The sequence below is a fragment of the Formica exsecta genome, unplaced genomic scaffold (assembly GCF_003651465.1).
Source record: "Formica exsecta isolate Colony F162 unplaced genomic scaffold, ASM365146v1 scaffold915, whole genome shotgun sequence".
In the NCBI taxonomy this organism is placed as follows: Eukaryota; Metazoa; Arthropoda; class Insecta; order Hymenoptera; family Formicidae; genus Formica; species Formica exsecta.
In genome coordinates, this window is record NW_021853683.1 from 239,372 (window position 1) to 262,795 (window position 23,424).

The 23,424-nt window shown below is 41.2% G+C and overlaps 2 protein-coding genes across 3 annotated transcripts in view; both read left to right on the plus strand.

Annotated features, from left to right (window-relative positions):
- Nucleotides 1-23,424, plus strand: part of LOC115245146 (ADP-ribosylation factor-like protein 6) — a 66,447-nt gene that overhangs the window by 29,179 nt on the left and 13,844 nt on the right. The gene's annotated exons all lie outside the window — the stretch shown is intronic.
- LOC115245143 (mucin-5AC-like) overlaps nt 1-23,424 on the plus strand; it is a 41,300-nt gene that overhangs the window by 12,957 nt on the left and 4,919 nt on the right. For both annotated transcript variants that reach the window (XM_029823273.1, XM_029823274.1), the window contains exon 2: nt 15,564-15,669. In XM_029823273.1, the coding sequence (XP_029679133.1) occupies nt 15,567-15,669 (103 nt within the window). In that variant the 5' untranslated portion in view covers nt 15,564-15,566. The remainder of the gene's footprint in view (nt 1-15,563; nt 15,670-23,424) is intronic.

The following is a 23,424-nucleotide window of genomic DNA, read 5'->3' on the forward strand; positions in this document are numbered from 1 at the left end:
ATATATTATTATTATGTAAATTATATATTTTCAATTTACATTTTCATACGATTCTCGCATAACTTTCGCTATATAAGCGCGCATTTTTGGAGTGCCATTATAATTCCGGTTTTATAGAAATACCAGCATTTCATTTGATAACGAAATTCCGGTTGAAAAGTGTGGCGCCGCATATTGCAATTAGAGAGCAGCTCGAAGGAATAACTTAATTAGCGAACCTAGGGCGACCCTCGACGAATTTACCGGCGGAATAAAACAGGAACCATCGACGGAATTGGCGCGTGGAATTTATTTCAAGGCGGCGCGTCGAGAAGCCGTTCACGGGAGCCCATAACTTTCGTCATTCCTTCAATCAGACGACGGACCACCTAGAAAAGAACCGGAGAAATCCTCGTCGCTGGAAGGAGCGAGAACATGTAAATCTTGACCCCTATTCGGGACACGAGTCCGACAGAAGTACAGGAAATCGTCGCGAATTACACGAGCGAATTATTCGATGATATTTCGGAGTAATAATCGGAATCGAGATATCTTTCTCCCCGTCGGCTCATTAAGCGAATTATTAACGGTAATTTGACTTGCGACGATAAATATGCACCAATCGCATAGAATCTGCATCAAACGAATAGTTGGAACGCGATATATTTTAATTTCTTCTCGTATAAACGTATAATTTCCAACAGGTCTTAAACATGCAATTAACAAAAAATGCTCTGTTATAAGTCGCAACAGTCGGCAATTTATATTTTTCTTTCATTTCGCCGAATTATCGTATCGCACACGTTCGCGATTCATTTCGCAAAGTGCCGTTGAAAGCGACCGAGAACGCATCGGTTCCTTTTTTAATCTCGTTAGGCACTCGCTGATGAAATTGCGTTAAAATCTCGTGTTTGTAAATAGCCTTTATACCGCTGATCTCCCGTGACGATTATTCGCTTGCGTGTTTTTTTTTCGCGTTTGTTAATTTTATTTTTATATTGATTTTCAAAGATTAAATTTGCTTCTTCACGTGTGTTGTTTGCACGAGTTTAAACACACCGTTTAAAAAATTTGGCTGATGTATGTTTGAATATTTAACAAATATTGTTATAATATTTTGTCATAATATTTTGTAGATAATAAACATTTATTCGCTTAAAACTTCGCGTTTATATATACTTTATACATTGGTGGTTACCATTTTTTCAATTTTTTATTAATTGATATTATTTGTTTTGTAAGTATTTGAAACGTCAAAATATACATATATGCGCGATGACAGAATGATTAAATGTGTTCTATTATTGCGATCGTAAAATTTATTTTTGTATAATTCCTTGTACTGTTTATTTTATTTTTGCTGTTTATTTTGTTTTATTTTTATATTGATTTTGTCATGTATTTTTTCAGTAATAAAATGAAACAAAAAATAGAGTTTTCCACCAAAATTCGATACACGTGTTGAAATATCGATGCGATTTAAATAAAGTCTAGCTAAATCAAGTGATTCATCGGCAAACTAGATCGGACGGTGTTTCACTAAAACGATCGTTGTATGCATTGTAGGAATATCTCGTCATATCCCGTTTAGTTTCGTCAATCTATGATTGGTTTAGTTTCAAATGCGTATCGTGATTAAGTGCTATTGTATTCATCGTGTACCTTATATATGTATACATATATCCATTCATATAATATTTTCATTCTCAAGATATTCATCTTTTACATTCTGAAATCCGCAATATCAAAATTCGTGTTTCTACCATAGGATTCATTTATTAAAAAAATAATTATTTCAAAAACGAAAATATATTCCAAGCTTTCTCGTTAAACGAGATACGCGTCACGATTACCTTCGATTTTACATCGCGACTCTCTTTTTTGCATCAGCCATCGGCCAATCACGATCACGTCGCGTCGGCCTCTCGGCGCTGAAGAATCGATCTCCGCCGGTCGGACGATCGTGGTCCACGTCTCAGGCGATGTCCCACCGGTACGGGGACTCGGCTCGTCGAGGGCCCAGACAACGTTTTCTCGCTTTTGCGGACTTTTGTTGCTCGCGCTGAGTCGGCCTCTGCGTGAAAGATTCGTGGGACTGTAGATCGGTACGGTTTCGCATGAGCGCGTATCCCGTAAGCCGGGCCCAGGCACGATAAAAATTTCATCGCACGCAAGAAGAGAGAGAGAGAGAGAAGGGAAAGGGGGGAAGGTGAGGTGGGCCCAGCGGCCTGCATACGTGATACGCCTTCGTAGTTAATATAGGCCGGTTGCATTTCGCGGCGGTGCGTGGCTCCCCTCGTAACGCATTTTTGCGTCCGCTCGCCGGGGGCGACTCACGTACGCGATGCGTATAAAAGAAGAGATATTTGTATATAGAGAATAGACAAGTAACTTGTAAGTTCAGTCGGAATCGCAGAGATCGAAAGTAGAACGTATCCAGATAAGAGTCCAGTTTTTGTGACACGGTACCGAATTTTGATTTCTCGAAAATTACAATAAGATGATTTGACATAGAATCATCAGAACGAGATGTATTCTTTTTAAATGTTCGCGTATTTTTAATCGTTTCGCACGTAATCCGGTCGAGCGATTAAATTGCGCATTCAAGACTAGGTGGATGTAAATGAAGAGCGCGTACGTTTAATCCGATATAAAGTCGAATAAAATTGCACGTTTTTCTTTTGCTTCTGGCAGTTGCGGCATATCACATCTCTCTCTCTACATCTTTTCATCGTTAAAACCGAGAAGCTTCTATTTAAAACGTGCGTTATCGCGTTGCAAATGAAATACTAGAAAATGGTTTCAGCGAAAATTTCTAATGTTAATAAGCGCGAATAAGAGAAGATTCTCTGCAAGGGAACTTAAAACCAGTAGATGAAGAAATCGGAAAGCATTTTCGTTATGAGGCGAGCGAAATTAGTAGCGGCTAAAACGCTCGTTTTTAAATGACTCCGCCGTGACTCGATTAATTAACGGTGCGAGATCGTCTGGCGTTTCATCCCTGCGGGAAAACATATCGCGAAAAATTAGCGATAAGAGCTTGAGGGAAGAGGATAGGGGGAGGAGGGGAAACGGCGTTACTTTATACATGGTAAGCGGGTCAGGCGTTAAGCGGCTCGTGGAATGTGGCGAGGGAATTAAAGGCGAATCCTGTTATATCCTCCCGCAAGAGTAAATGGCCACTTTTCGCCCGTAAGTAGTCGCACGATTATCCGCGGAGTCATTAAATTTGCAGCGGCTCGGGAGAGGAGAGCAACCATTCTCTCTCGTCCGCCGCGAGAATTCAATGTTAGAGAGAGCCGGGATAAAAGCAAATGAGATGGGGAGAGTGTGGGATGAACGGGAAACGAGGTAAAAAATACTAGGCCGATCGCGTATAATAGAGTCGCGGCCAAAAAAAAGGGAAGAATACGAACGATCTCCGGATTAAGTTTGCCTTTGGCTTTGTAACTATTCCGAATGTAAGCAGATATTGTATATGATATTTATCACGAGACAAATATAAAAATATTTTAATCGCTCAATGCACTTCGCGAATAATTTTCATGCACACCTTATGCGTAAAAATATAAAATCTCCAACAGAGTATATGATAATAAGTGATATGCTTGACAAATAACGCGACGTCGCGCAACATCAAATGTACATACATATGTACGAAAATGCAAATATCTGCACGCGACGAAAAAATAACAAAAACACTTATGACAGATAGGTGATATCACGGAGCACTGCACGCAACCGCGACTGACGTTTCTGTAATATTACGACGCGGTACACGGTAGTATTACATCAGTATTCTACTGATGCATTAATGCATGAAAAACCTCCTGTCAGTTTCCCGCGTGTCAGGTCATACGCATTTCACGCGATTAATAAAGTGTGACATAAAATATCGCGGATATTTCGGATGCTGGAGAACCGATAACGGCCGTCGAGCTCTCGCGTGTGTGAGAGAGAAAATTGAGGGCTCTCCTTCTCGCGTGGATTTTATTAATACGCGAAATAATTTTGAAATCGTGTCTCTTTTTCTCTCGCGTCGAATTCGCGCAATTGTGCGCTCTTAATCCAGATTCCGCCGATCCCTTCCCTCGGGAAAAGCCCTCAATTCGCAGGTCGAGATTATTCGTCAGTGTCGAGTTCGGGAACAGTGCCGCGGGTCGAGAGAATCGGAGATCGATACGCGCGAAGGAAAACCACTTTCATTTCATTCACGGACGGAGATTTCATCAGCCGGAAATTCGTGGCATGCCTCGACCGGCCGCCTCTCGATCGGCTCGCATTAATTCTCATCGACGTAGATTTGGTCGCCGTGTACACGGTTGACCTTACACACACACACACACACACACACACACGCATGTATGCGTACGTGCGCGCCCGCGCGAGCACATACACACAGACACACACGCACATAGAGAGGCCGCCGGCGAGTTGGATGCGCGTGACACACACTTTCGACTCTGTGTGGCCACACGAGAGAGAGATAAAGTGAAACCGTGGGGCCACGCTGTCTCGGGGCCCGCCTCGATTCCCCCCTTTCTCCTCTACCTCCCCGGAACCGGAGTCGTTTACACGCGAACTTATCTACCCAGTTCCAAATTCGATCCTGGCACGTTCGCCAAGGGGAATAGGACTCATAAATCCTAACCGTAACTTGTTATCGCAGTCTGTTTCAACTCCTCGATCGCAAATCACTCGCCCAATGAATCTGGAACTGCGCACAAATTACATGAGGGGTTTATACCCCTTCTTTCAAAGAGTCAATAGATGAAATGGATACATTTTTCTTCAAAGAGCCGATAGATAAAATGAATATATATATTATGTTCGACCATATTTATACAGAGTATCTTAAGACCGGCAGATGTCTTTTTAATAGCAGATTCTCTGGCCAATTTGGAGATGATTTCTCCTGAGCGAAAATGTCGAGACATCAATAATTTCAGAGTTACAAGCGATTGAAAAAGAGTTTTTCGCAAAAAAAACTACACTTTGCGAAGTTAAAAGATTAATAAAACTATTCTTCGATTAATTTCTCAGCTGCTTTACTTTAATAGAATTTTAATTTGAAGTTTAATTATGAAGATACATGATGGAAAAAATTGAAAACTTGCAAAAAATAATAAAAAAAAAAATTTTAATATAAAATAATTTTGCTAAGGAAAAATCGATTCCAAATTGGCCAGAGAATGCTATTAAAAGGATATCCGAGGGTTTGGGTTTCAACTCCTCGATCGCAAATCACTCGCCCAATGAATCTGGAACTGCGCACAAATTACATGAGGGGTTTATACCCCTTCTTTCAAAGAGTCAATAGATGAAATGGATACATTTTTCTTCAAAGAGCCGATAGATAAAATGAATATATATATTATGTTCGACCATATTTATACAGAGTATCTTAAGACCGGCAGATGTCTTTTTAATAGCAGATTCTCTGGCCAATTTGGAGATGATTTCTCCTGAGCGAAAATGTCGAGACATCAATAATTTCAGAGTTACAAGCGATTGAAAAAGAGTTTTTCGCAAAAAAAACTACACTTTGCGAAGTTAAAAGATTAATAAAACTATTCTTCGATTAATTTCTCAGCTGCTTTACTTTAATAGAATTTTAATTTGAAGTTTAATTATGAAGATACATGATGGAAAAAATTGAAATCTTACAAAAAATAATAATAAAAAAAAAATTTTAATATAAAATAATTTTGCTAAGGAAAAATCGATTCCAAATTGGCCAGAGAATGCTATTAAAAGGATATCCGAGGTTTTGGGATATCCTATATATATACAAATGATGGAATAAATTCTACACAAAATTATTAACCAAGAATAAAATATACAGTATATAAAATACACTAAATACACCATGTAAAATTAGTACCGCGCGATAATAGTGATAAAGTTTATTCTCCACCGATCGAAGCTCTCTTCTCATCTCGAGTGCGAAAGCAGATAGGATCCTCCTGTATCGCTCACGCTTTCTCATGGTTCTCATAGTTTCTACTCCGAGCGTGCCTCCTCGGCGCATTATTTTCCAACCCCGCAAGGGAGCTATTATGTAAAACGCTTCGCATATACGGGCGCCATAAAGCCGAGTGGCCTTAATTCAGAAACGTCGTGCATAATTAAAGCTCTCTTCCCACTGGTTTCGCCCGGTGCATTAAGCCGACCCCCGCGGCTCCCCCGCGGCTCGACTTTCCTTCCCGAACCGCATTCGATCGTAAATCATTCTTCCTCCGCGGGGATTTTCGTCGGAAACCATCACTTACGTCCGTTCGACTTTCGGAGGATCGAACGGAAACCGCGCCGGGACCCGTCGAGAAAAGCCGCGGTACATTCACGTCTCTCTTTCTCTCTCTCTCTTTCTCCCTTTCAATCTCTTTCTCTCGTTTCTTTACCACGGGATCGGTATTTATCGACATAATTAGCGCAGGAATTAGCGCGGAAGCGGCCGTCAAATTCCGTTGCAAAATTTACATTTTATTTCCGATGGTCCATCGAGAGACTCATTTTTTCGCGTTTTTAAGCGCCAATTACCGAGCTCATTCCTGCGGAATGCAATGAATTTATATTATCACATTCCCCGCAGTTGCGTACATTCTATTCATGATTCGCCTTGAACTAGTTTTCGCTTATTTCTCTCTTTCTGCTTTCAAACTAAATTGCATTCGTGTTTCCGGTATCTTTTGGCTGGCGAACTCTTGTTAATAGATACGAAAACAGATTTCTTATCTCAAATACCACACGCTCTCTCGAATCATCCACATTGTGCGATTGACGTGATCCGCGTATTCGATAAAACGACGAGTACGCTAATCTTCTTAAATAAATCATATATATACGAGGTATTCTCTCTCCGCGGAAAAATTAAAATCCCCTATCTCTGAAGTACCTTTTGCTAAGGAAAATCCCGACGAGAGGAAGTTGAACGCAGCAAAAATACCGAGAATACCGAGAATCAAGGATTTCTCGTTCTCTGATAAGTCAGACAAAAAATTGTCAGACAAGTAGTCGAATATCTTGCAAAATCTGAGGAATTAAAGAAATCCGATTCTTCTCGAGCACACGTTGTATTCACAGTCAATGGGAAAATCTACACGCATTCATCTAACAACATATATATGAAAAATTAAAATAATTTAAGAGAATGAAAACTGAGAATTAACTTGATGGTCTTATAAAAACATTCGTGTGTGAGCATTTCTCTTGTTACTTTTCAAGGATATTATCGTTCGTCCAACAATTTCTTTTACTCGCTTGTCTGTCCGGAGAGAGAACGAGTGCTCGATCTTTTTATGAGGGTAATTTTTTCTCTCTAAAGATGTGAGAGAAGAAACGGAAGAAACGATTCTTCACTTAGTACAGTTTGGTGATTTTGTCTCTCGTTTCCTCCTAGATCGTCCGTAAGAAGCGCATTAGAAAGGAAATGGTTTCGATTGAACACAAAGTAGAGAGTATACTTCAGCATCCTCCACGCGGATAAATGTCTCGAGGGTGGTGATCATGAGATCCGACCGACCGACATCCTTGTGTCTCGGCACCGCTGACTCAATCCCGAAAGATGAAGTCGAAAATTATCCTCTCTTTCTCTCTCTCTCTCTCTCTTCGTATGACGTACGATCTTCCTCGCGCTCGAAAAACACGTCGAGGTCCCGGCGGAAACATGAAGACGTACATTCGCATTCGTTTCGGCCGAGCGAGAAACAAGAGGCGAGAAGTGTGTGCGTAACCCCTTAAGGGAATTAGTCACGGTCGAGTTCGGCCGGGCCCGGTAAGGCGAGAAACTACCTGAACGCGGATCTCGCGAGAGACGGTCCGGCCGGCCGTCGCACCTGAGCGAGGCTCATTGAGAAGAGCCGATAATCACTTCCTCGCATCTGATATTAGTAGCGTTCGCCGGCAGGATCCTCGCACACGCGTCCTTACGTCCAGCATGCGAAGGGGCACAGATGGTCTTCGAAGTCCCCGGACTTACCGAATTTCTGTTCTATCGCGTCTTTGAAGCAATTGCTTCTCCTTCTCTCTCTCTCTCTCTCTCTTGATCAGACGGGTTTCCTACCTCTCAGGAAAATCGATTCGATTATTTACGCGACGAGACCTTGCACGGCCTCGTGGGACCAGGAAGAGTGTCGTTGCGGTAATAGCGCACGATACGCGATAACGAGCGCGCAAATACCTGTATGCACGCCAGAGGCATTAGGTAAAGTTTAATTAATCCCTCGTCTCTCTTTAGTCCAGTTTTTAAGGAGCGAGACACCGAGAGTCAGACAAAGTGGTTAGCGTCGACCGATATTTATGTGGGAACAGGATGGCTACACGGATTAAATAAAATAAATGTGATGTCTATCTGTGTAACGAATTACCGTTCGAGAAAGTACATTAAATAACGATCGTATACTTGCTTTTTTTTTTCTCGTCGTAATTAGAGAATGATGCAGAAAAACATCTACGCCCGCTCTGTAATACTTTTCTAACGATATATAAGCGATAATTATAACATTGTGCACGCGTGGTTGTGGGAGAGGAGAGTCATGTGAGCCTTCACCTTCTTCCACGATCGTGTATCGCGTCTCGAAACTTTTACCCGCGCCGACGACATAATATGCGATTTACGCGTGCTGATTCCCATAACGATTTATGTCAGAACACGATTCATCACAAGCGTTCATTTAATAACGGCAGCTGCAATTAGCACATCGCGGAGGATTGAACATTTAGCGGGCATTAAGTCAGATAGAGCGGCTGATGCGAAAATGATCGTGAAAGGTTTCTTTAAATTTGCCGATATAATTTGCTATTATTTGCGTACAAGTTTCTCTTTAATATTCTTAATATTTGTTTGTATTTATTTGCCTCTACAATATATATAATACTAAACATCACACTTTTATATGTATAAAAGTATATGTATAAAAAAAATACATACGCGTATTTATATATAAAATAAATTACGTATAAATACATAATAAATCAGAGAGAAAGAGAAAGGCTTAAGAGATTAATATTTTTTTATTTGACATACACATACATTTTTAGCGTACCTATATCTTTTATAGTACATATTTTAAGTAGCACTTGATACGTCATTAATTACCTCAACTAACAATAAGCCGTGTTCTAATTACATACTTACTAATTACCGAGGCATTATCTTACTTTATTCACTCGTTTTCAATTCACTAGGTAAGTTCACTTCTTCGATGAGAGAAAGTTGCAGAGAGTCGTGCTCTGTGCTCGAGATTCTTTCAGATGTAAAAAAAAGCGTACGTAACGTTTAATCGTCGTATTTGCATACTGGAACTTGCAAATGTCTAATTGATTGCTCGTGTGACCTCAGCGCGGAGCGTTGATCTCCCCGGAAATAGTTCTTTTCTAATTGATCTTCGTGCAAAGCTCACGAACGGCTCTCAGCGACTTTTCCGCAGTTTCTTTTTCTCCACGACCATTTTCCTGCCTTTCGACCTTTCCGAGCGTTTCATTCGCGCATAAATTAGCCTCGAGCGAGCAGGCAGCTCGTAAAGCTGCTACGAGGAACCGTATTTGGCGGATGAAGTGAAAAATGAGACGCTCGCAGACTGAATTTTCATTCGCGATCCCGCAAGGATACGAGATATTATGGAATTTCGAGGCCGAAACTATTCCGTCCGTGCTTGGAATTCAGTGCGGTTTTCCCAGAGGTCGGTGCTTAATAAGTTCAAAACGGAAAGAGAGGATCGCGGCATTTCTTAAAAATTCAACGTTTCAAATGTAGCAGAATAGCAAAGTCGAATATCGAAGGTCGGAAACGGTCTGTTCGAATTTGTCAATAATCGCGCGCGAAATAGAAAATATTCGATTGTCGACGAATTTACTCGAGAGATAAGGTTTATAATCGGAAGATTATTTTTAGTTACTTCTTTTTTCATGGTTGCAAACAAAAAATTGTACGGGATAAAATGTTTCAGATAGATAAGTAAATTAAATTCCGTTTAATAGATATATCGAAAGACGCGCAGAGCAATCAAAGCCGATTACCGTTTTTCGATAAGTACGCTATTGAATTTTCTTACGCTCTTTATCTCTAGTTTTATTTTCTAATATATTTATATCTTATCGCGCAACGCGAAGTAAATTGGTCGATGAGCATTAACTGCACGATCGCCAAAAACCCGTATCCCGGCCATCCTTTAATTTTCTCTTATCATATTCTCCTCTTAAGATAAGCAGGGGGAAAATATGAACATACACGAGTGTTAATTATTAATTAACGATTAAAGCCGCTAATTATCTGACGCGTGCACGCATTTGTGTCTCAATTAGATTTGTTACTTCATGCGTACAGATACACGCGTATAATGAGCTTTTTGTAATTTTTATTACATGAATGTTTATTTTATACATGTTTGTGTACGCACATATGTGTATAAATACATAATAAATAAGAGAGAACAAGAAGCTTAAGAGATTAATTGTAATTATAGATTCATATTTTATGTAGATTTATATATAGGGAATTATACAGATGAATGAACTTATTTGTTACGTAAAGGTAGAGACATTCAGGTTCATTTGAATAAATTAGTATGTATTAGTATTCTCCTCATGACTAGAAACGCAAAGCAGGTACAGTAATCCGTATTTATGTTACACTATCGTAAGCCATAACTAATTGTCGTCGTACACCATTAGCATAATTTAGAATTTCGAGCATTTATCAGAGAATAAAGTCCCCTGTTTCCCAAAGAGTTTCTGGATATCGAGTATTTTAATGTAAAAGTCTTTTTTCTTTAAATATATACCTTTCTTCACAATCTGTGTGATCAATGTTTAGATAGATGAAATTATCATAAAACCCCCATTATACATATGTATATATATCGAAACTTCTCTTCGTGACTTCAACTTCTAATTTCACTTCTAACGATAAGCCACGAAACTTTTTTTTTACGTTTCGTCGATCGAGAAAGCCTACGATCGCCGAGATATCGTGATTCCGATCCGATCTTGAAGGTCGGATGTCACCGATTCTAAAGGCGGCTTTGCACAAAGAAGTCCCCTTTGCCCATTCGCCCGTATGTTTCCCGTCTCCTTTTTTTTCTTCTCTCCGTCTCTCTCGCTCCTTCTCTCTGAAAATCTCGTTCAAGAGAGGAGATCGGCGCCCGGAGCAGCGTCTATCGTTACCACGTGTGTCTCGTTATGCCGTGATTCCACGTGCAAGTGCGACGAAAACGACTTTCAGCAAGCTTCCGTCCTGCGTGTATAAGCTCTTTTATCGTGATCAAAAGTTTCTCGTATCTTCACACGTATTAAAAAGTTTTAACCTTGATTAGAGCAGTAAACTCCTTGGGGATCCTACCGAAATTTTAATATTGAATAAATATTATCAGGATCGGCACTATATCTTTTTTAATTAGACTTCGCGTAAATATAATGACTCGTATTTGGTCGTCTTTTGAAATGTCGCATTTTAATTTAATGAAACATTATGTCGGCTTTGAATATAGAATGGAAATTACTCGCGGTCTTTTATAACGTTGACCGAACTACCCGTTTCAATTCAAGTTGCAATTTTCGACGCAATTTTCGGCGCTTCTTGAGAATTACTGTATTAAACGGATACTTATTTGAGAACGCGCGTTAAATGCGACGTCAATGATCGGCGGAAATGATTCGTTGATGAGCCCCGTGAGCGAGCCGATTCATTCGCACCTGACGCAGGTGAAAGTATCATCGCTGATCGCGTCGGACGTGAGTTTGTCGATAATGTTCGAAAATTTCAGCCCATTCCGGACGCATTGAGGATCGATAATATCGATTTAACGAATCAATTAATAAGCATAGAATCCTTGTCTCGTCTTTTCTGATGTAACACACTTGTATTACGTCTCGTGTCGCATCTCAAACATGTATATGCAAACAAACACGGTGTGAAATCTGGCTGGACTGTGTAATTAACTGTGTCAGCGAGTAAATTTTTAGATGGCTTCTTCGAATGCGCATTAAAATATATGTTTCTTAAACTTATCGAAAAACCGGTCCGCGGAATCGAAACGGCATCGCGTAATGTTCGAGAGAATCGTGAGATGATATTTTAAGTATATATATCTTATAAAATTTCACTGATTTTTATGGATGTCTTGTCTGCTATTGGCATCGAGTCACAAGATTTTTTGCGGACGTTTTCAAAGTATTTTTCCTTCCAATCTGGGTCACTATTATCGATATGCGACACTCAAAAAAGTGGTATTTCAACTACAGCAAAAATTTTCTGGGTGCGCAAAATTAACTGAGGTACATAAATGATTAGCAAATACTGTGATATCGCATATGTTTCGCATTTAATCAATCTAAGTGACAGAGACAGAATTTATATCTGAACTGTTTGTGAAATTTAGAAAGAATGTTTTTCTGTGGCGCCTATCCATGTTAAGGCCAATCATACTTGTTATAAAGTTTGGCTGTGATACACAGAAAAAATTAGCGGCAAGAAACAAATAAATATATAATCCTCACATCTAACATATTTGTATAACGCGCCCAATCTATCTAGCTCTTTTAAACAATTTCTCTCAATTTTTCGATGCTGCAGTTATAATTGGCAGTTATATTTCTCACAAAGAGTGTTCTAGCTGTAGTATCGAAACTCATATTTACCCAATGCAGTGATTAACATTTGGCAATGGGACCTAAATTTTCTAGAAGATATTATTAGAATATTGCTGCTATAAATTCTATATGTAACAGACAATATTCTAACAGATACAAAAAATAGCGATAAATTTTTGTTGTGACACCTAGAAATCTACCTATATCAGCAAGACATTTTTTTGAGTGGATTAATGCAAAACGAATTATTACGTTTCACGTGTGATTCGTCGAATTGACAATTTTATAATCGATGAATTTATAAGTTTTATGCAATCTGTTTTTTTTTTTGAGGGGTTGGGGGATCGACTTTGTAATGAAAATCGCTATTGATAATCGCGTGGTACAAAACAGTCCGATCAGCTTGACGAAGACTCCAGAACGCTGTATTTCACAAGATATCCTACTTTCCCCGTTGTGCGCGCGCGAATGCATTACTCCTAGATTATGACCTCCCGACAGGTCTTCGATGTCTCTTCGAGCTAAAGATAGTCGCTTATTAACCTATTAGTATGCGAATCTTCGGATGAATGTTGTGTGTGTTGCTAAACGCGCGCGTGAAACATCTGTTTACGCAAAATTCACGCGCGGAATATCTAAAAATCTAAACTGTCGTTAGGCGAAGAGCCATACGTCATTTTCAACCGATATCGTATCTCCTTTGAGCCGCGGGGTCTTTGAGGAATTTAGACAAACGGTCTCTCTCCCTCTCTCTCTTTCCGTCTCTCTTTCTCTTCCTCCGCCGCTTGAAGTCGCAAATCCTGTCTGTGTGTACGCGAATGTATAATTTTCACGGTTAGTGACAGTGACCCAGCCACTCGCGCGTCGGGCCCCTTCTTCAAAGACTTTCTCGACGTGGTCGTTAACAGGTACGATCGAGTTCTCTCGTCGATCGACGGGGCGTCTAGCCCCTGGGAACTGTCCTCGATCTTGCGCGACGTCACGATCATTTTTTAGTTTGCGTGAAGATAAATATGCGAATTATTTATTTAAACTTGACGTATAATTTTGATTTCTAAGAAAATTAAAAGTTGAGGTATAGAGTCTTGCATTCTATAAAATTGTTTGCAATTTTCGGAATACTTGTATCTATAAAATATACAGCTACAAAATGTCACGTCAAAAAAAGAAAAATGCTTGAAAATGAATTTTTGACGCTGACGCGTCTCCTTAATCAGATTTCGTTGGTGCAAAACTTCGTTATCGATTGTAGACTTCTCCCAGAGACGTTCACCGATTCAGGAAGGGATGCACGTACGCGTTCGCGTCGTGGGAACGCAATTTTGACGACTCCGTCGTCGGTCGATTGGGGCAGGTCATGACCCCATGGAAATTATTCCCGGCAGCCTCTCGCGAAACGGTAGCCCCTTAGGGAGATCAGTTAACAACGGTCTTTACGACTCACTTTACAAGACATCGAACACCCTTCCCTCCCTCGTCGATGTCGTAAAAGACACATCGGTGCTCGCTCGTATATTTACGCGGACAGCCGGCTAAAGTTTCGCCGGTTTGTCGAGAAATGTAGTAGTCACGTCGAATACACCGCTGTACATTTGGTTTTACGTTTCGTCAAAGTACCGTAAACCATACCTGTCTACCTTGCCACGGTTAATCGCGTATTCATGGCGTTCTTGCACATCGCGGCGGAATCATACAAATTATTTAATCCGTCTGACAATATTAATGTCTCTGCGTCCAACTTTCTTCTATACTGCATTATTGAATGATTCAAGAAAAATATCGTTTTGAATCGAACTGAAATAATATTAAATACGTTATATATAAATCTGCTACGTGGAAAAAATTTTATAAAATTTTTTATAAAATTTTATATGTACACTTGGGTATAATAAATGATCGCTGACAGCATTGGCGAACGAAACGAGATAAATTGTGAAAACCAGATATAGGAACTTGGCAAGGTTTATAGTGCCTTTTGGCACACGTCCTTGGTAACGGACTTATAGTGATGCACAGGAAGCTCTTGAAAATATTTTGGATGTAAAGACGTCAGAGATATTCTCGTTTAAATAAATCTCTATATCTATTCGCGTGAGATGAAGAAGAAAAAGTAAAGTAGAAAAACTGCGCTTTTCAGGAATCAATGAAAATCAACATATTCGGTTAAAATATATAGTTCTATCGTCGAATTTATCGCGTGGAACAGCAGATAGATCAGTCATTATTATCCCTAGCAACTAATATTTTATCTCATTAGTATTATGTTTGCACATACAGGAGAATACTATGGGTTTTACTTCGCGCCGTTGAGCAGATATTGTATCTCGCGTATTTACACTATTGTAATTAATACCGAACATTATTCGGTCTCCAGCCCCTCAATACATATTCACGCATTGATCGCTCTGTGGATATCCAATTAGATGAATTAATTACATTTCCGTGCCGCAACTTTCATACGACGAGAGGAAACCGATACTTCGCGTTCGCGAGCGCGGACACACATGGTGTTTATTTAGTTTTGCAGAAAACTCCTCGAATAACGACATGCGTTTTTTTTTGCAACAATGCCAGGCACATAAGATTTATTTGTTTCGCGAAATAAAAGTATCACGCTTCCCTCCGCGGTGCAGAAAAACTTGGAGTCTCTGCTCCATAAATCGACTTCCGCGATCTGTTCGTCGACGCGTATTAAATCGTCGATCGACAGTATCGAGATCACAATTCAGCGGATGTATCGTATAATATACTCTGCAATATCCTTGTGAACAGTTAATATATATTAGGAATAAAGACCGATGAAAAATATAAAATGAAAGTATCTCTTTCGACGATAACATTTTTTCGCAGTACATCCTTCCATCACGATAATCTTCATTATTATGGATTACAAGCGAGACATAGATTAGGTCTTCTCTCAAATTGCACGTCGAGCGGATCAGAAAGCCGCGTGATATTATCTGGCAGTTAATTTAATTCGCTTCTCGCTGTTTCAGACGATGTTGAAGAGATCGACCGAGCTGTCCAGGTGGCTGCTGCTGGCGGGACTTTTGTGCTGCTCGTCCTGCCAGAGCGTATCGTCCTCCTTCGAGAATAAAATCGGTGAGTGTTTTGATTCTACTCGATTGTCCTCCTGGTTTATACATGACGTTACTAATACCGCGTGTCTTCCGAAATATCTTCCACCGAGTGGATTACGGTTCGAGGGAACGACAAATTCGCAAGAGTCTAACATCGTAGCGCTCTTACCTACCCGACATTATTTTTGTAAAGTCTCGTGAAAGATTCATTCGTGCGAATTCGGTCTTCGCGGTGAAAGATTTATCATCCTGTAGATAGTAATGCAAAAAGAAGTCTTGAAAAGACGCATATATCATGTTACTTCAACATGCTGTTTCGACGAGACGAATTAAACTTTTTCAAGTGCGATGAAAAATTTCGGAAAACAGACTTTTACAATCAATGTATTCGTTAGAGACAGCACTATCGTAATATTAATAATCTACGATTATCAAGTTTTTGCATAATATAAATAACATAAAATTAAATAAATTTTTTCCATAATTATTTATATATTATAGACGCGATTTTCACAATATTAATTATTTATGTTTATTATGTATGTATGTTCTCGCCTCTGTTCGTTTTTATTATTATGTTATTATTGTATCGCACGACGAGCTTTATTTGTTGGATTGCGTATAGAATGCACCGCGACTAGCTCTGCGGGTACTTCGATCGTCGTATTGCGGGCACGGAAGCTGCGGGAAAAAGGATTCGGGCTGGCACACGAAGAGCGCGACTTCGCGTCGCGACGCCGCGACGACGCCCCGCTATTGCATCCAACGTTGCGTTGGGAATCCGATTTCCTACTTTTTGGACCGGAAATTGGATCTCGTGGCAGCGACCCACCACCACCGAGGTCGCGACTCGGCGAGCGATTAATTGAAGATACACGTGTTTGGTTCAGTTGGTCAGCTTCGCGCGAGCTTTTTCCCGCAAAAATAATATATCGACAGATTTGCCAGGAGAGAAATATCTCCGTTCATCTCCGCGAAGAATCTTCTGATTCCAATAAAAACTTTTAGTTTTCTTCGAGTACCTTGTGTCTGCGCGATAGTATGACCACTCCCGTTCGATCCTTATCCATTCTTGACGCATTGCGGTAAAATAGAGAAAGAGGAACAGGACCAACTGACGAGATTTGAGAGAGGAAGATGTTAATTATATTGTGATGAAATTCTATTTAACTCATTTCTTTTTATAAATTCGACTATATATTAAGTTTGTGATTTATCATCAGTATAAGAAATATGAGTGATTAATGAAATGTGAGGCATTAAAAATTCGACGCAACTGTCAAACATTATTAACAATTGTAGTATTTTTTAATCTCGATAAAAATTAACGGCCCGCTATATGTGTGCATTACGTATGCGTGTGCGTCACCGTACGAGTATCAGTGGGACGGGTCAGTAGGTCATTCTACTCGGTGCTAAAAGACACTCACGCGTCGACGATACGCACGCATGCACGCGCACGTTTTGGATTAATTCACGTGTTGGCGCGTTTAAATCGATGCTCGAGTAGTTTTCGTCCGATGTGTCGTCAATATGTGATATCTGTACGCAAAAAGCGGAAAGGTATAAGGCAAGATAAGATAAAAATGAATAGTTTTTTACATAAAACGTAATAAATCTAGACCACAATAAAAATTGTTGAAAATATATAGATATGTAAGTTATTTCTATTTTTAATAGGAAATCACAAAAATTGTTTAAATATATTTCAAAGATTAATATTAATTTATAGAGTTCAATTTAGTAAAAAAGAAAGAGAGAAAGAGATTTATCTTTATTAATTAATTAAATAAATTCTGGAAGTGCGTGATTCTTTCTGGACCTTTGCAAACTTCTTCAAGAGACATGAAGTTTTAGAGATTTATATCTTTTCTATATTTTTCTTATTTCATCTTAAGATATCTCAATGTTTCAACTTAGAAACTTTCTCAAGAATACGGCGAGCGAAACGTAATCAAATTACCGAGAAGAATATCGCGGGGTCGGCGGAAAATGCGCGACATTGTCCACAATTGTGATCGCTGAAAGTTCTCTCGCGCGAAACGCTGCGCCTCGTAAATAACGTAAATTGCAATTTTTAATTCGCGCCAACGTCGGGATAACGCGTCCGCTAGCGGATTCCTCGCTTCGCCGTCCTCCGTCGCGCGTTGTTCTACTTTCAAACGACGACGACGACGACGATGCCTGACACAAAAGTACGGGAAAATAAGCGCGTCGCGCTTTTATCACGCGCGCTCACAATGGCCAACTTTGCATTTAACGTTCTTTCCCCTTCCCCCAACAACCTTTGCACTTCTCCGTCGAATGCGGCTGTGCGAGAGCAGCCTCGTCAACGACCTCTGTTTCGCATCCTCGCCCGTTGACCCGAGCGAGAAAAATCCGCGAAGAACGATGATTAATTCCTTGACCGCGTTTTCTTCTTTTTTTTCGCGACGATCGCTGCGCAATATTTTTCGGGGAAATATATGCGAAAAATTTTGTTTCCGAATTTTCGACAAGTCAAATATAAAATATGAAAACAGGCAGGGAGGAAACAGTCAACGAACAGAATTGGTAATAAAACGGAAAATTGCGCAAACGTTACTTTTATACTCTGATTACCAGCTTAAAAATTGAAATAAATCATTGCACGATAATCCATATGACTGTACAGTTTAGCTTTTATAAAAAGAGCAGGAGAGTATATGTTCCCTGCGTTCATCCATATAAATACTCGATTAAAATCGTCCATTTTCGATTTTCCGGCGGAAAATATATCGTAATTTTTGTTAAAAGCTTTGATGACTGTTGCAATCGAAAAGTCTGGATATGATACTCGGTATGATATCGTGGCAAACGTAAATTTGCGTTGTTGGTAAAAGAGTGGTAACATGTAAAAAAAAGGGGGGGGGGGATTAAAAGGAAGAAGATATGGCCGTGCGTTTTATACGCTCGATTTCATTCGGCATTGTACCATTTCTCAGCTATAAAAGCGGCACGAGAACGCGGGAATATATGTCGCATAAGCGTAATGCAACAAACGAGCGGGAAAATAATTGTACGAGCGACCACGACATAAACGCACACGGATGCAAGCACACACTGGCAAAGATGTAATAACGCTTTCGGTGGCTTTATGCATTTGCGTTGCAGCTATGTTATGCTTCTCACGTTTTGTTCCGAGAGATTCTACCGTTTCATGCGTTGCTGCATTGTTCTTACAAGTTGCGAGATTATATATAATTAGAGTGAGAAGATAGAAAGATTTGTTAACAATAAAATATAAATATGTACGTCTACTCTTTCAATTCCAATTAATTTGATATAAAACGAGTTTTTAAGCGTCACGTAAATGTATCGCTTAACGATTTAAATGTTCATGAATATAATGTCAAACTCATGTTATTTATTCCATCGAATTTTCAGGAGATTTCCCGCAAATCGTTTCGTGTAATAAATGTTAATAAAATTGATATCGTTTCATGAAATTTCAAACTTTGCTCTCTCGATTCACGATAATACGTTCGCGTTACATCATCTCGCATGAAATCCTGATGATCATTTGCATAATAGAAAGAAACGGAGCAACTCCGTAACAATCGCCGCATTTTATCTCGCCCCGGCTCGCTCGCATTCACGATTCACGTCCGTCTCAATCGAGAGAATACACGCGGTTCTTCAACTTGGCGCGCATGTCACATCATTTTCAAACAATGACACGCGAAGCTCGGCGTACAAAAAAGCTACGAGAAAAAGCTACGCATCGCGCTTTTTATCGTCCGCATCCTCGTCGCTGAGTCTTTCTTTTTACGCGTCCGATTTTGTGCGCGCGCTCGCCATCTGTATTCTTTCGGTGCTCTCTCGTAAAAGCGAGCCCTTTCAGGAGACACGGTTACGTCGAATGCCTTCCGTATGCCTTTATCCTTTTCGCCGGGAATTGTCGGAAATTTTAGGACGCGCGACAATACGTGCTCTCACGATGATTAAAGGGATCCGAGGTTCTCTCTTGATGGAGGGCGCCCGCGCGCGCGCGAATATCGCTCAATAACGAGCGAAAACGCGGACAACTGTATTCGGCGAAAATATATGGACGCAAGATAAATATTCATTTCTATGATTCACGGCGCGTCGAGAGATGCGTGTGTTTTTGGTGGGCAATAATGTTTTGCGCGGCGATAAATCCGGGAAGAGAACTCGCCGCGAGTCCATTACTGCCGCCACGAGGCTCTTAACCTTAATGAATCTTTGCTCGGTTGTCAACCGAGCAGCGCATTTCTCTCGAAAATAGCGTGCCACGCTACGTTTAGTCCGCGGTTAAAATCCTCGAGGACGTTTTTTCAATGTGACGTCGGATTCGCGCGAGATCTCCGAGACTTTGCAAAAATTGCCGAGGGGCAGTTACGAGTTTCGCATGAATTTCAAATGCGCTGTAAAGTGTGTTTGTTCACACTTTACATAGTTATTCCATGGATATTTCGAGTGTTTGAACATTATCTAAAATAGATATTTCTCAACATTCCTGAATATTATTGTTGTCCTTGTTGCTGCAAGCGTTTGAAGTTTTAAGCGAAAACATGTCGATGTAAATTAAATTTCTCGTTTGAAGAGAAAGGGAAATTTAATATAGAGAATATATATTGGGAGAAGAAGAGAGAGAGAGAGAGAGAGAGAGACAAAATATTCGCATGCACAACGTACTACAATTTAAATGAGATTCGCAAAGGGTGAGAATTCGAGTCCGAGAGGATGTGTTTCTCTCGCTCTCGCTCTCTGCGCGGAGGTTCGAACGAAAAATTCTCCTAGCGCATAATATTCCGCGAGAAATTACTTAGGCGTCATCCTGTCCTCCGGTTTGAAATATGCCCTCGCAAAACTGCGGAGGTCGCGCGCGGATCCGACCGTCGTATTTTGCGTGCAGGCCGGTATAATAAACGCTACTAGGAGAGACGAGGAGCGTCGCGCACGAGCCAGAGAAAGATCTCCTAGCCGTCCCGTGTATATTCGCGAGGCATGACACGTGTATTTATGCGATATGACTGGGAAAGAGAGAAGGAGAAAACCGGCGCCTGCCGGCTGTCGCGGGATATTCCGACACGGTCCAGCATCTCGCATTTTCGTCCTGACGACGTGTGACACTCGTTCATTTGTACGTCGTAATGAGGCAACGCGGGAAAACGACGTGCAACGAGCGTTAACGTGTTACGGCTAACGATCGTTGACTATTTTTCCCCGTCTTTCTAATTATTTCTTATCGCTAAATTCCGGTTGCACCAGTTTGCAGCCGTGCAAAGTCGAGCGTGATTGAAATTTCTAGGATCTCATTTACGTCACTCTCGCATCTGTAGAAACTCACGAGTTATGTATAGAGATAGGTGGACTTGTATAAATGTGTTATTAATTTTATTTCATAGATCGATTTCCTCGATTAATTTTTGACAGATTGCGCGCGCCAACATCGCTCCCTATTGAAACCAGAAATGCCCGAAGATCTTGCTTCCCGTTTCAAGGATCGTCGCGCGACGAACATCCGCGTCGATCACGACGGTGAGATTTCTCCCCGACACTCGAGATGTCAGTGACACTTCCGTCAAATCCCGTGGAACGCATTATGCATCGCGCGTATAGCAGCATCTGCGGCCTTTAAATGCCCGGCGTCCGTCCGGCATTTACAGCGCGTACCGTAGAGATAGAAACCGTCGATCGCCTCGATAATACCGGAGAGAAAACGCCGGCCGGCTATTATCGGGACGTTTTCTCGTGAGATATTGGGCGTAAGTGACGGTGCGATCCGCTGCTCATCTCGTTCTCGGTGTCCGCGTGCGGCATCGCGTGAAACTTTATACGCGAGTGCGACGTCCGTGACAGTGACGTCGTGGCCAATTACGGGGTGACGTTGAGCATCGAATGACCGAGAATTAAATGTAAACCTCGTCATTATTCTTTCACGGCGCGCTCTCAACCCACTCTCCTGCGTACACACACGTCACCGTCTTCCGCGGGACGATCGCGTGTCTTTGGAGACGACACTGTTGGAGAGCCTTCGGAAAAATCGATTCGCTGGAAAGAGACCTCGCCGGGAGAATGATCCCCGGCGTCGTCCTCCTGTTCCCACCGCGCTATTCTCATAAATCGCGACAGGAGGCAGCCGATCGTTACCGTAGCTCAACGAGTCGGTCGTTAAAGATAGCAATCACGCTCGACGATAACCGATCGTTATACCCTTACGACCGATATGTGCCTATCGCTTTAAACGCGATGCCCGTCAACACTTGAACACGCGAGACGCCCCCGTACCCGACGTTTCCGTTCGACGTTGAAGAGGCGCCTCTTCTCGCGCGTTTAAGAGACTCTCTCTTTCGCGGGAGGATGACGGGCCGTCATCGTTTCTCGCGGTTCCTGGGTTCGTTAACGTCACTGGGAACCCCGGATACCACACGACGTGAATTGCAACTTTGTAACAGGATTCTTCTCGCGATGTACGGAGGGTGGGCTACTTAACGTTATCTTCTTGGACGGCTACGCGTTGGTTCGCATCGCGCAGATAGAAGATTGAAAGGAGCGAGATTAATAAACGGAAGACTTTTTTGCTGTATTAAAGGTGGAAAATTTATTTGGAAGCATTTAATTATCTTTTTTTTTTCACACAGATATAGGAAAATATTATGGCTTTAAATGTTCATAAAGTTCACTGAAGAGATACTTGAAATATCTCTCAATATGTTTCGACGTGACACACATTGCTGATCTAATCTTTGACTGTTTAATGCCGAACTTCTCGCGAAATGAATAATCTCAGATGAGATATTTTAGATAGATTTAGTCATCGCGTCTTCGAGTTTTACTGTGGACTCTCTCGCAATATTGTCGAGAGACTATATCCGAGATCGTCGATATGTCGAATGATTCGCAATGTATATGGCATCGTCTATAGCCTGACGATGATGTTAAACGAAAGTGCGGACGCGTAAACGGGAATATATTGGGAAAAAGAGAGAGAGAGAGAGAGAGAGACAAAATATTCGCATGCACAACGTACTACAATTTAAATGAGATTCGCAAAGGGTGAGAATTCGAGTCCGAGAGGATGTGTTTCTCTCGCTCTCGCTCTCTGCGCGGAGGTTCGAACGAAAAATTCTCCTAGCGCATAATATTCCGCGAGAAATTACTTAGGCGTCATCCTGTCCTCCGGTTTGAAATATGCCCTCGCAAAACTGCGGAGGTCGCGCGCGGATCCGACCGTCGTATTTTGCGTGCAGGCCGGTATAATAAACGCTACTAGGAGAGACGAGGAGCGTCGCGCACGAGCCAGAGAAAGATCTCCTAGCCGTCCCGTGTATATTCGCGAGGCATGACACGTGTATTTATGCGATATGACTGGGAAAGAGAGAAGGAGAAAACCGGCGCCTGCCGGCTGTCGCGGGATATTCCGACACGGTCCAGCATCTCGCATTTTCGTCCTGACGACGTGTGACACTCGTTCATTTGTACGTCGTAATGAGGCAACGCGGGAAAACGACGTGCAACGAGCGTTAACGTGTTACGGCTAACGATCGTTGACTATTTTTCCCCGTCTTTCTAATTATTTCTTATCGCTAAATTCCGGTTGCACCAGTTTGCAGCCGTGCAAAGTCGAGCGTGATTGAAATTTCTAGGATCTCATTTACGTCACTCTCGCATCTGTAGAAACTCACGAGTTATGTATAGAGATAGGTGGACTTGTATAAATGTGTTATTAATTTTATTTCATAGATCGATTTCCTCGATTAATTTTTGACAGATTGCGCGCGCCAACATCGCT